The 12,885-nt window shown below is 32.6% G+C and overlaps 1 protein-coding gene and 1 non-coding gene across 2 annotated transcripts in view; both read right to left on the reverse strand.

Annotated features, from left to right (window-relative positions):
* Positions 1-232: 232 nt before the first annotated feature.
* KCNH7 (potassium voltage-gated channel subfamily H member 7) overlaps positions 233-12,885 on the reverse strand; it is a 480,494-nt gene continuing 467,841 nt past the window's right edge. Inside the window, exons 14-16 of the mRNA XM_049773364.1 lie at positions 9,105-9,273; positions 2,708-2,900; positions 233-582 (exon numbers count right to left, since the gene is read on the reverse strand). Of these exons, the coding sequence (XP_049629321.1) occupies positions 319-582; positions 2,708-2,900; positions 9,105-9,273 (626 nt within the window). The 3' untranslated portion in view covers positions 233-318. The remainder of the gene's footprint in view (positions 583-2,707; positions 2,901-9,104; positions 9,274-12,885) is intronic.
* On the reverse strand, positions 7,880-7,989 carry LOC126010723 (U6 spliceosomal RNA). Its single transcript, XR_007496735.1, has one exon. It is a non-coding gene; the product is annotated as a U6 spliceosomal RNA (small nuclear RNA).

Here is a 12,885-nt window from a genome sequence, read left to right on the forward strand (position 1 = left end):
CTTAAAAGTAAATAGGAGTCTCCATGCAAGAGAAATTGGAGTTTCCTAACATGCACATGAATAAAAAATAAAAATAAAAAATAAGGTGCCTTGAGATGCTGGCAGTTTTAACATTTGGAACAAAAGAGTTCATATGTATATTTACATCCTAACTGCACAATTTTACCTTATAAGCTTCAATTTAGGAAAATATACAGTACTTTTGCATATATGGTAACTTGTGAGCCCCTGAGTCAAGTAGAGAGGATTTAAATACAAAAAAGGAAAACAGCCATTAAAAGCACTTACATTGTATGTGGAGTAAATAGTAAAAAATGATTATTTCCCAGGAAGACCAGGATCAGAAACATGCCTATGAAGACCCAAAGTTCCTACAGTGCTTGTGGATGACTCTGTCAAAGAGGGATGCCTAATTGGATGAAGGTAAGTTTTTCTTTGTTGAGGGTGTAGCTCTATAGAGAGATCACTGTCTTGCTTTAAAAGTGAAGTCAAGTTGTCTTCTGAAGCTGTGTTCAGGTGCACCCCACTTGAGAGGGATTCTTTGGACTTTTTAGTTTTTTCGAGGTCTAGAAATTCTGGGCACTGTTAGAAAAGAAAACAAATTTTGATAATTTATTGGCATAGATTTAGAAAAGAATATCATGAAATACAAATATGTTTTTTTTTCTCTATAAATCTGTATCTGATAACTGGCTTTAACCCACAAGCCTCTCCCAAAGATAGATAAAGACATTGGAGGTTAAGGATTAGTTGAGATAATACTGGTATAGCAATATAGGAACAGGAAGGATAAAGCAGGGTGAGGTTAGAAAGAAAATGAGCCCAGAATAAAAATTCTGAATATGGGCCCATGTTATGAAGAAGATGCTCCTTTATAGCAGCATGTTCTTCCACAGATCCTTTGTTTTACCATCTTGCATGTCTTAAATCCATATCACTAATTAAAATAATATTAAAAAGTTTTTTCTTTTTTCTTTTTTTTACATGCTCACATCAATTTATATATTAGAATGTTTCCCAAGCCCCAGTTTATTTTTTATTGTCTTTTTAATTTATGTCTTTATTTATACAACTTGATTACAAACATAATTGTAGTTGGGTTTCAGTCATATAAAGAGCACTCCCCTTCACCAGTGCGACATTCCGATCATCAATGCCCCAAATCTCCCTAAAAAAGTTTTTCATTTTTCTTGAGCTTTCCATTTAAGAAACCCTGTAACCCAGCTAACCTTCTTCCCTTCCACAAAGTCTCTAATGAATACAACCATTTTGTCTCCACCCCCTGCCATCATCAATCTTGCCTGTGGACAAGAATCAGTACTGCTATAGTACCAAACAATTATTTCATTTCTTAATTTTTTTATGCTGAAGTCTGATCAAAAAATTTTAAAATACTTAATTTGACTGAATTTTTAGGATGTATCTTAATTAAAATATTAAAGACAAAACTTGAATGGTTGGGATAAGAAATGATTGGGTTAGAGTAGAGAAGAATAAGGGGTGAGAAAAGAATGCAAATCACACATCTCTAAACTGAAATTATTTTGTCCACTGGAAACAAAGAATAAAATACATGGGTTTGTGTGTTGATCAGCCATTCAAAACAAGGTGGAGATAAATTAATTTCTACTTTCATATTTTAGGAAGATGGCATTGTTTTTATTCTGGCACATAATCTCCTGTTATTAAATAGTTTCATTTCCTAGAGTGTTTTTTACAAAATCCTGAAAGAGCTAAAAAAATGTTTTAGAAAATTGTTTTGTAAAGGCATATCTAAAGAATCGTTTTTGGACCAATTTGACTATAGTTTTAAAGTAATCAAGGAAAGAATCCCATAATAGATTCCAAAGGACTTAGACTTTTAACATTAATATATTATTTATAAAGGACCTGTGAGTAAAGTTAAGGACTCTTCTAACACTTTTTCCCCTTTTTAGGCCACATCTGGAGATGGATAACTCTTATTTAGGAATTACACTACTCCTAGCTGTGATAGGGGACCATATGTAATGCTTGAGATCAAACCTGTTTGTTGAATGGGGAAAGATAAGCATTACTTAATCTCTAGACTTGCATGTACCATATAGTTTAAGAAGACAAAGAGGTCTGTCTCCTGTAAGGTAACCACCCTACCCACTATACTATCTCTTCAGCCCCAAGGACCCTTACCTTAATCTCCTTCCTTCCTTTTTATATTTAGCAAGAAGAGACAAGTTTCTAGATTTCTGGAGGCTTAGGGGCATAGATAAGATTACCAGTCTACTTCCTCTAGTGTTTAACAGCTAGCTACTTCTACTTTTATTTTTTTCCTTCTAGTACCTGCCCAGTCTTTGTCACTAGAGCCAAGTTAACATTTCTCTGAAGTCTTTTTTGAATCCTGGAGCATCCATTAGCTTTCAGAATTCTATCATATATTAACCTAATTGATTATTGAAAGGAGCTTTTAAAAATTAAAAAAATGCTAGTATTCTAAGACTCTTAATTTAGCTTTTTGTTATCTTACTTAAGATAAGCATAAGAATTAGTTGGGCTGCTTGTTTAAAATGCAGATAACTAGGGTCTTTCCCAGAATTTCTGAGTAGAAAAACTAATGAAAAAAAGATTCTATACTTCCCACATTAGTTCCAATGATTCTGATTCAACCGGTTTCTAAAAACACTTAGAAACACTCTAAAAACACTTTTGCTTGCATATAATGTGGACTAACTTGTGAGGAGGGGCTGAAACTGCGGTCAGTCTTGATGGATGCTACTGGATGACTGGTTTTCATCAGGTGAATGATGGGTCTGTGATACTCTGTGCCTGCTGTTACCATACTGTAGGCTGGGGGAACCACAGTGGTTTGCTTCTGCAGTAACTGTAAGATGGTCTGTATATCAGCAGTCATTTGGGATTCAAGTCTGCAGAATAGACATAAACAGGGGAGACAGTCTTAAAAAAAGTACAAAGCATTTGAGAAAATTTCAGTACAAAATCTCAGTAAAGAATTATGACCCTGCTCTAAACCAGAAGGACAGGAGAGGGAGCAGTGAGATTCTCTCCTAGCTGATGCTCACTTTCTATGTCTCAGTGATGGTTCTGATAAAGGCTACAGGTTTTCTAATCATTTTACAAGATCTTAATAAAAAAAAAACAGCTGAATGGAAGACAGTTTTACAAATGTTTATTGATTTTAAATGCAAAACATGCCAAGAATCTATTTTAATCAGCGCTCTTGTTTTTCAATGGTCTTTGTTCAGTTTCTTGTGCACAATTTTTATTTTTTATTTTTAAGAAACAGATTTGGTAGCACATTTTGCAGTATCAGGTAATTAATTATGTTTTATATTTATATTGTTACTCATATTTTAATTTAACTCATATTTATATCAAATATTGCAAATTATTAAATGTATTTTTCTTTAATGGTAAGTACTGTTAAATGTCAACACTTAAAATCTACAGTTTAAGACTTTTGGTATTTAAGAAACAAACTCAATTGTAAAAGTTCACTTGCTGCTATTCCGTATCTGTCCTGCAAAATAAAACTGACTTTTTCTGCCACGCTTAAAAGTAGCCAAATGACTTGTTAAGTTCACTTCTGTTTAAAATTAAAATTTAGGAGAAAATTAAAAAATAAAGTCTGATTATTCCCTGTTGCAGATATTAGTAGCATTAAAAGCCAAGCAAATTTTGTAGGTTTAAGAAGAGAATATTTCAATCATATGCTTCTTTAGAAAACATTAACTTATTTCTCTTGTTTGTAATAGGGCATAACTATGAATGAAAAAACTATAAAGTGAAAAAATAGTCTTACAAAATTTTCCTCTATTAAGACGACACAATTTTAGCAGTCACATATATGTTTATGTTCATGTTCATGAAGTTCTAAATGGATATAATTTAGCTTTTAACTCGAAAGAGAATATAAACCTAAAAACATGAATAAATTTTTTTTCTTTTGGGTATCAGAGCAATAGAATAGTGGATATCCTTGCTTGAGGCCAACCTGAATTCTATCCCTGGCACCCCAGAGTTATTCCTGAGGATAGAGATAGGATTAAACATAGAGTACCACGAGGTGTGGCCCAAAAACAAAAATGAAAACCAAAAAATCACTTTGCCTTTTGGTTTTTAGTACTAATTGACATAATACATAATTTTTAAGAATCATAACATTGTTCTAATAATTTTTCTATATTTGATATATATTACCAAATTGTTTAGTGTCTTTTAAAACAATAGCTACAAATTATGTATGATTTTGCTTTGCCTTAGTCAAAAGCATAGATCAATTATGAAGGCAAAAACAAGTGTCAACTAGTTTATCAATTTATATGTTGGTCTTTTCTAATATTCTATAATGCCAACTAAATCCTATTTATTGTTATAATTTTTCTCCTCTATTCTTAAAGATCTTGCTCACATTTTTTTATGTATTCAAAATTCTTCTCTAGTCAATTCATTCAGAATCATTTTCTTTCTCCTCTGAAATCTAAGAAAAAATTCTACATTCAGATATCATGATAAATATTTCTGTACAAAATTATTCTTTCATTAGCAACATTTAATTTAGTTAGTTACTTTTACATTATTTATTTTATTAAATGGAAAAGAATTTTTGAATGAAGAAGAAATGAAAACTCCATCCAAAAATGGTATTCAAGACGCAGTAGAGTTTGATGTTATGGTAATGTATTAGAATTATATTAAAAACTTTATTAAACAGTATGAGAAAGAGGATCTCTATAGTAACTAATCTTTTTATTTGTATAGTGTACCTAAGGGAAAAAAATCTACTGGAAGGATGGTGTTTAGTAATTGCTCCCTGCTGCTATAAGCGGGACTAACATGAACAGCATGAGCAGAATTAGCTGGTGTGAGGTGAGAACTGTGTCAAAGTGACTTTGTTAAGTCTGTAATTTACCTCTATCAACATGACTTTGTTTAATACAGGAAAATTTTGCTAATAAAAATAAGACTAAAAGAATAAATAAATTTCTCCTTAAGAATAGTTCTACAAATTAGCCCACTAGAAATAGCAATCTGATAAACAAGTAACTTGCTTCTCAAACAAATTTAATTAATTTTTGTTTGATTTTGGACTATACCCACCTGTGCCCAGCGCTTACTTCTGGTTCTAAGCTCAGCGATCATTCCTAGAGGGCTTGGGGGTCATATGAGTTGTGGGGGATTGAACCTGGGTCTAGTGCATGCAAGGCAAGCTCCTTACCTAGAGCCTTACCAACTATACTATCTCTCTAGCCTCTCAGAAAATGATATTTATCTAGACATTTCCTCAAGATCCTCTTCTAATTTTCTTAATTAGTTTTGTCTATTACACTCCACAAATTTCTAATCAGTTTTCCATCATGGTAGGTCAGTCAGACTCTAAAGAATTATAAATATCCTATACTATAACCACTTCTGGAACTCCCCTGTTAACACGGTGATATCTCTTTTGGAATGATTTTGAATATTTAATTTTGTTTTAGTAACTGATTTTTCTGGTATGCTGGCTCATTCAGTGCAATAGATTGAAAGGTTATTTTTTCACATTTCTTTATTGAAACCCTAAACCTCTTGGCTATTAGAAGTCAAAAATCACACACAATTTTTGTCATCAACTATTATGGCACCTATTGATTATTCTAAAGATATTTTATATTTTCTTAAAAGATCATTATATACTCTTATTTTTTGAGTGGGGGATACACACCTAACTGCTAAGTTTTGCTTCTGGCTCTTGGAGATTTAACTCAGGCCATCTGTATTTATGGCAAGCACTCTACATACTGTTCTATTTCTCTAGTCTCCATTTACTCTTTTAAAAGTCTTTATTTCACTTCTCTTTCCTAATTATTATGCTATTTAATTCCTTGTTAATCTCTCAACAGTTCCTAAGTAAACATGATACATGTAAATAAGTTGCAATTGTTTTTCTCTTGTTAATGTCTGATTACTAGTGTTTGAACTGTATGGATAGATGGAAAACTATTTTCTTGTACATCAGCGTGGCTTTTACAAAAGATGAATGTTTTTATCCATGTATTCAATAATGTACAATGTTTCAGCATTGTTCTAGGTAGGAGGGTGAGAGAAGAATATTAATAAATAGGGAATCCAATCTCAGTGCTGACAGGAACTGACCACCTAGGAAGAAAATAAAACAAAGTACAAACATAACTACAACAGGAAGGAAAGTTCTCTGTGCCATTCTAGAGGCATGCTAACAAATTGCTCTAGGTGGATACAATCATTACTAGAAGGTTATATGTTCTCTAGAGTCTCTCTACTCAGTGTGGCCAAATCTGGGAGCTTGTTAGAATGTGGAATATCTGCCATTTCCGAGCTACCACTTAGAATCTGCATTTTAACAAGATCCCCAGTGATCTGAATGCTTATTAAAGTTGGAGAAGCAATTTTTTTTAGAATCAGTATTAATGATTTCCCTAAATATGTATATCTGTAGGCATAATATATGAAATACACTTATTCTGTAAACCTTTAACCCTACATATAGTTTAATTGGCTATTAAAAAAGAAAGGCTTCAAGGATAATTTGAAATAGACCATTTACATTTCTTTTTATTGCAGTGTGTACTTAATATAAGAATTTGGAGGAGACAAATGAGATAGAAATTCAGTGCCAAGTACGAGCTGAATGTTGATGTAAACAGGTAGACCCACTTCTACAAAATGCTTCAGGATAACAAAGTATAGATAGGGCTGTCCTTTGAAATCTTGTTTCTATTATTTACCTCATTGCTTCTTGAACTTTTTTACACTGAGGACTTATTTTTTTTAATCTCTGAGAAATATAGCATAGACTAGTGCTGCCAGAAACATTCTGTACTCCTTATGTTCCTGATTTCAAATTATAGTTTTGCATTGTGTGTTCAAAAACTTTCTCAATTTTTTTAAACTTCTACATTATGCCATCCCAATATGGGGTTGCAACCCACAGTATAGAAAGTTAGACTCTGGAGTAAAGCAGGCAAAAGGGTTTGTGAAGACAACAGTTCAGAAAAACAGTAACATTTTTTCATTATAAATTAAAGAAAAAGTTAAAATGAGCTGAGCAATTAGATTGTGAAAATATCAGAAAATTAGAGATTAGACAAAGAAGTATACAAAACCATATAGGTACTGGACTGTATCAAAAGTTCTTACATTATACTTGGCTATGAGAAAACATAATTATATAACTAAGAAACAAAAATAACAATAAGTATGATTGCTTAAGTGCAGTTGCTAACCAAATATACCTAAATATCTGTACCCTTAGAAATTTACACTTAGAGTAGTTTCTAAGTCTGTAAATTCAAGACAGATAGAAAATAAATGTTTCAGAAGTCTTTTGATTTATCCTAGAACATCATCAATTTTCTTGATAAAGCAACAAGAGGATGCTAAAAATCTTTATTTATTTTCTCTGAAGAAAAGTCTAAATCAAGAAGGGAAGAAGTGCAGATAAAGTAGGAGACTAAACATAGGGGATGATCAATAATAGACATGATGCCCATTGTAAGAAAATTTACTAAACTGCAAGTGCGTGACCTATTTTGCATGGACTATATATTCTTTTGTATATTATTATCTTCGACCCTACAACAGCATTGCAGAACAGTAATTAGGTCTGTATAATGATTTTATTTGTTTTGTTTTGTTTTGTTTTGTTTTGGGACCACATACAACACTGCTTATGGCTTTTTCCTGGATCTGTGCTTAGGAATCAGTCTTTCTGGCACTTGGGAAACCATAACATGTAATGTGAATCAACTTAGATGGGGCACCTGCAAGGCAAACACCTTACATGCTGTGATATCTCTTTGACACATGCCATACAAATTTAAATAACTTGAACCAATCTTCATCTATGTAGTTAAGTAGCAATGTTATAACTTTAGTATAGTGAGTACTATTCTTGCATGTCATCCTTGTGCAGGGGCCATGCTAATCTTCTCTGTATTGTTCCAATTTTAGTATATGTACTGCCGAAGCGAGCACTAGTGAGTACTATTCTAAAATGAAAAAGACACCAATATCCCTGTTATAAACCTAACTGTTGACTCAATTTTAAATTTTATTCAATTATTTTTAAAATCCATCTTAGATAAAGCAAATTATATTGGCCCAGAGTAATAGTGCAACAGGTAGTGAACTTGTCTTGTAAGCAGCTGACCTGGATTTTGCTTCTCATATTTTCAGCATCACATATGAATCCTTGAACTCTGTTGGTAGTTATTCCTGATGCAGATGCAGGAAATGCCGAGCACTGCAAACCACCACCACCCCACCAAAACAATGCAAATTATATTGAATAAATTATAAGTAAACCAGTAAGTTATTTAGTATAGGTAAAAATCATGGTATATGTTAAGTACAGACAATGAGAAAAGTAGCTTGTAGACATGGGAAGAATTCATGAGGTAATGAAGGTGGCATGTTAGTAACATGCAAGGTTTGACAAAGGTAGAATAGATATGAAGCAAGTATGAATTTGGATTTTACACAGAGAGTTGAAAAGAATCTTTTCTTCTCACTATCTTTGGGCAGATAATTGTCACTCAAAATTTTCAAATCATTGGTGGACATTTAGCAGTGACTCCCATTGTACTCTATCTAAAAGGGCTCTATAGCACATGATTGTTCAGTTAGCTAAGGAGAGTCACATCTAAGTGCATTTCACTTTTCTCGGTGATCAAGCAAGTCTTTTTATGATATGGGAAAAAGTAGGATTTGTACTGCCAGAGAAGTATTGTAAATAAATGCTTTTTTTGCAGCACTGCATAGTTTACTAGACTACTAATTCTTTTTGTTTGTTTGTGTAGTTTTTGAGTTACACCCAGTGGCACTCAGGCATTACTTCTGGCTCTTATTCAGGAATCACTCCTGACAAGCTATGGGGACCACATGGGATGCTGAGGATTGAACCCAGTCGGCCTTGTCATCCCTGACCTCAGACTACTAATTCTGTCAATTGCTTATCTTATTTTAAATGAGTCATATATAAATAAAACATAGGATTGTAGAAGTAGAAATTGTGTTTTGTTTGTTTATAACTAATAATGCAAGCTAACTATGTGCTTGGGTTTTGTCCTCTGCTCTTCCTCTGATTATACCTGTTAAGCTGTTCTTGGAGCAAATCTAGTCTTTGTTCCACTTCTCCATAGGTAAGATCACTTTCTGTTTCAGAAATTCCCCAGGCAGCTTGCTGATGTCCAGATGTACTACACTCCTCAGCTTGCTTCCGGGTGCTTTCTCGTTCCCAGCTCCTGGGGTCAACGATATCTGGAAAACAGCAAGATGAAACTCAGTGTTCACGAAACACCATCCGCAGGACAAGCAAGAGTGGATCTCAGAGTACAAACCAAAGAACAAAACAGAACAATTCAGGGAATTGACCGATGTACAGGGCCAAGTGTAGGCAAGTTCCACCCTGTTCATTTCCCATATGTGACTGAAAACATATTACCAGTAAAATATTTTTAAATATTTGTAGTAAGTTTTGAATATGAATTTGGTTTTGTGATGTCTGTTTTCTAGCTATTTTTTAAGAGAAAACAATGAATTTTGGGGTTTTGTATTTGTTTATATTGCTTGTCTTCTTTTTGATTTAATGTTCTATGACTCTTACCCAAATAATATTTTAGACTTCACAATTAAGTGAGGTCCTAGGTTGAGACTCAGGGGTCAATGCCATTCTGTAGTGGGGGATTTCCATTAGTACAATCCAATGCAAAGTAGAGCCAAAGAATCATGATTCATTATGGAAGGATATGATTTGTTTTTTCTTTTGTATTTCAGGACACATCTGGATATACTCAGTATTTACTCCTTTCTTTATGCTTAAGGATCACTTCTAGTAAGTCTAAAAGCATCATTTGTGTGCTGTAGATTAGAACTGGGTTGGCTTCCTGAAATGCAAGCATCCTACCTGCTGTACTATATCTATAACCACTGAGATTGAAAGGCTTTTTGAAAATTCTCTAGTCCCATGACACAGTTTCATGTTTCTTTGTAGTTCTTTATACACATTTAAAATATAGTCACATAAATATCTTTTTTTCTTGTGGTTATTTTACTTAGCATTGTTACTTCATATCACTATATTGAAAAAATAACATTGTCTTTATAGGTCTACTTTTAAAAGCTTTACATGCCAGCTACAGCTGAATGTGGAGGTATTAAGGGCAAGGACAGTACTTGCACTTGAAGAATTAAATAAGTTTTTGCTCATTTTTCATAGAATCGCTTTCTCATCTTTTTTTGTTACTTTCTCTTGCAATATTTTCAAGTTGTCAATATTTGAAGGAAATCATAATTCTTACTTTTTCTCTTTTTCATACTTTTTAATTTTGTTGTTATTATTATTGCTTATGTTGCTGCAGTTACAATGCTGGACAGTTCTGGGGAGGGATAACAGAATCACCACCAGCAGTGCTCAACAGTGCTCAAGGTACAGAGGATCAAATCTGACCTCACATATGCAAGGCATATGCTCTGCACTGTATTCTTCACTGAGCTGCATACCTGGCTTGGTCTTACTTTTTTATAGGACATGTCATCTACTTTCTGACTCTCTAAATTTTATGTATCTGGGGAAAAGCTTTTAGTCAATCAGAAGAAAATAAAATCCAAGTAAATTATACTCGATGTATTGAGAATTAATTTTAGAGAAAAAGATAAACTGAGCAAGTATCTTTTTTTTTCTCCCTGGGAGTTCTGGTAAGAAGAAAATATTTAACTAGATTACATTTTTCATCTAGAAATGTTTTGAATTAAAAATTGTTATTTTCAGGAATAATTTATTTTTCAAGTAGCTATAATTAAATGGTGACAAAAGTCATGTAAAGTTAAGAAAACTATATCATCAGTTATTTAAAAACTTGGTTAGAAAGTATAGATTTGGGGCCAGCCAGGTGGCACTAGAGGTAAGGTGTCTGCCTTGCAAGCGCTAGCCAAGGAAGGACCGTGGTTCAATCCCCCGGTGTCCCATATGGTCTCCCCAAGCCAGGGGCAATTTCTGAGCACTTAGCCAGGAGTAACCCCTGAGCATCAAACGGGTGTGGCCAAAAAACAAAACAAAAAAACAAAAAAAAAGAAAGAAAGTATAGATTTGGAAAAGATTTGCGATGATTCTAAAAATAGTGAATAGGATCGGTAGGGTTTCTTGAAGTCCATTATTTTAATAATTTTTCTAAAAGTGTAGTCAGATAGCTCAGAAACGTCATTCTTTCTTCAAGTACCAGAGAAAATTTCTATGTCCTTTCTTCATGGTTTCTCTATCATTATCCTTTTATCATTGAACATATCAAATTTCTCTAATGAGCTGCCTAGAATCTTTGCCTTAGTTGGGTGAAAAAATCAGAAGTAAATTAGAATATCCAAAGATAGCATTAGAAAAATAGAAGGTTAGAGTTGCTTGTTCTGTTAAAATGGCTTACAGACCTCACAGAGTTTGCTATAAATTCCACAAGGCTTCTTGCTGATTAAGGCTTCCACAGACTACAGGATCCAGAGTTTGGTTTCAGTTTTTAAAGTTACAGTAAGTAATTATTTTTGATATTTTAGCAAGCTTAAAAAATGAAAATAAACAGCAAAATGTTATTCCTGGAATTATAGGCAAAGTACCTGCAGGTTTTTTTCTGGATTTATTATTCAATATTTGATACTATTTAAAATATGAAATAGTAAAATAATATCTTGGTATACTAAATTTTCAGCTTTGGATCACTAATGACAAACAAACATTCAGAACACTTTATCTGTCAAACCTCCTGCTAGCTAGTTAACATAAATACCTTCAGAGAAGATAATGAGAACTGATGGGATAAAGTTGCAGATTGTACTGGAAAGTCTTATGCCAGTAAAATTTATAGAATTTCTGTTCTCTCATTCACAAGTCACCAGTGATGAAATGATTTGAAGTGACAATGGTGAATCAATCTTAGCATAGATATATTTTTGTAGTGCTAATGTAAAATGGATGGTTTTCTCAGAAATAAATAAAATGTAAACTATTCAAAGTTTCTTGATTTTAATTTATTCTCTTATTAAAATTTACAAATGTGTTACTAGCTTGTTGTAATAGTAATATGAAAAAAAAAAGAAATTCAAAGGGAAAATCCTGGCTAGTGGTTTTAATTAAAATGAGCATCTTTGTAGACACAATCTAAATATAGCTCAGAAAGAATATGCACTTGGTTGCCTTGGAAAATGTTGCTATAGTTGCAAGATACATTTCTGGAAATGGATGTACAGAAAGTAAACTTTCTTTTTGCTCTGGGCACACAATTTTCCTACAGTCAACTTTTGACCTCAATCTAAGTAGGATCAGAGTCCATATAATTGTATTTTCTTTTTAGTTTTGCTGAAAGGTGCTTTATTTCTGGATTCAACATGAAAAATGCCTAGAATGTAAGTAAAAAAAATCTCTATTGTTAATAAAATAAAATATTGTGAGAATTGAATTTTTATCAATAATAATAACTATACATTATATATTATTTAGATTATTGACCTTTACACAGTACATTACCTTAAAATCATTAGGGCATGAAATTTGCCATGGTTAAAATTTTAGAATTTTCTATTGGTTCATTGTCTTAATTAACCAAATTAATCATGTGCCATATTGATTGATGCTATATACATAAATTGTGTTATTTAATTAGAATAAATATTTATTTATACATTTCAAGATAATTATCTTTGGAGGAATAATAGCATTTTGTGTTTTTGAAAATAAAGATTTTGTAGGTTCTAAATTATTTGTTACAGTGCTACATGGATGTAGAATACCTAACTAAAATAATTAGAATAAGTAACAGAGAAAAAATAAGATAAAAATCTAAAAATTCATTGTCAGTGAGAGTCATACGTCAAATAGGGACACTCTAT

The sequence above is a fragment of the Suncus etruscus genome, chromosome 5, assembly GCF_024139225.1.
Source record: "Suncus etruscus isolate mSunEtr1 chromosome 5, mSunEtr1.pri.cur, whole genome shotgun sequence".
Lineage (NCBI taxonomy): Eukaryota > Metazoa > Chordata > Mammalia > Eulipotyphla > Soricidae > Suncus > Suncus etruscus.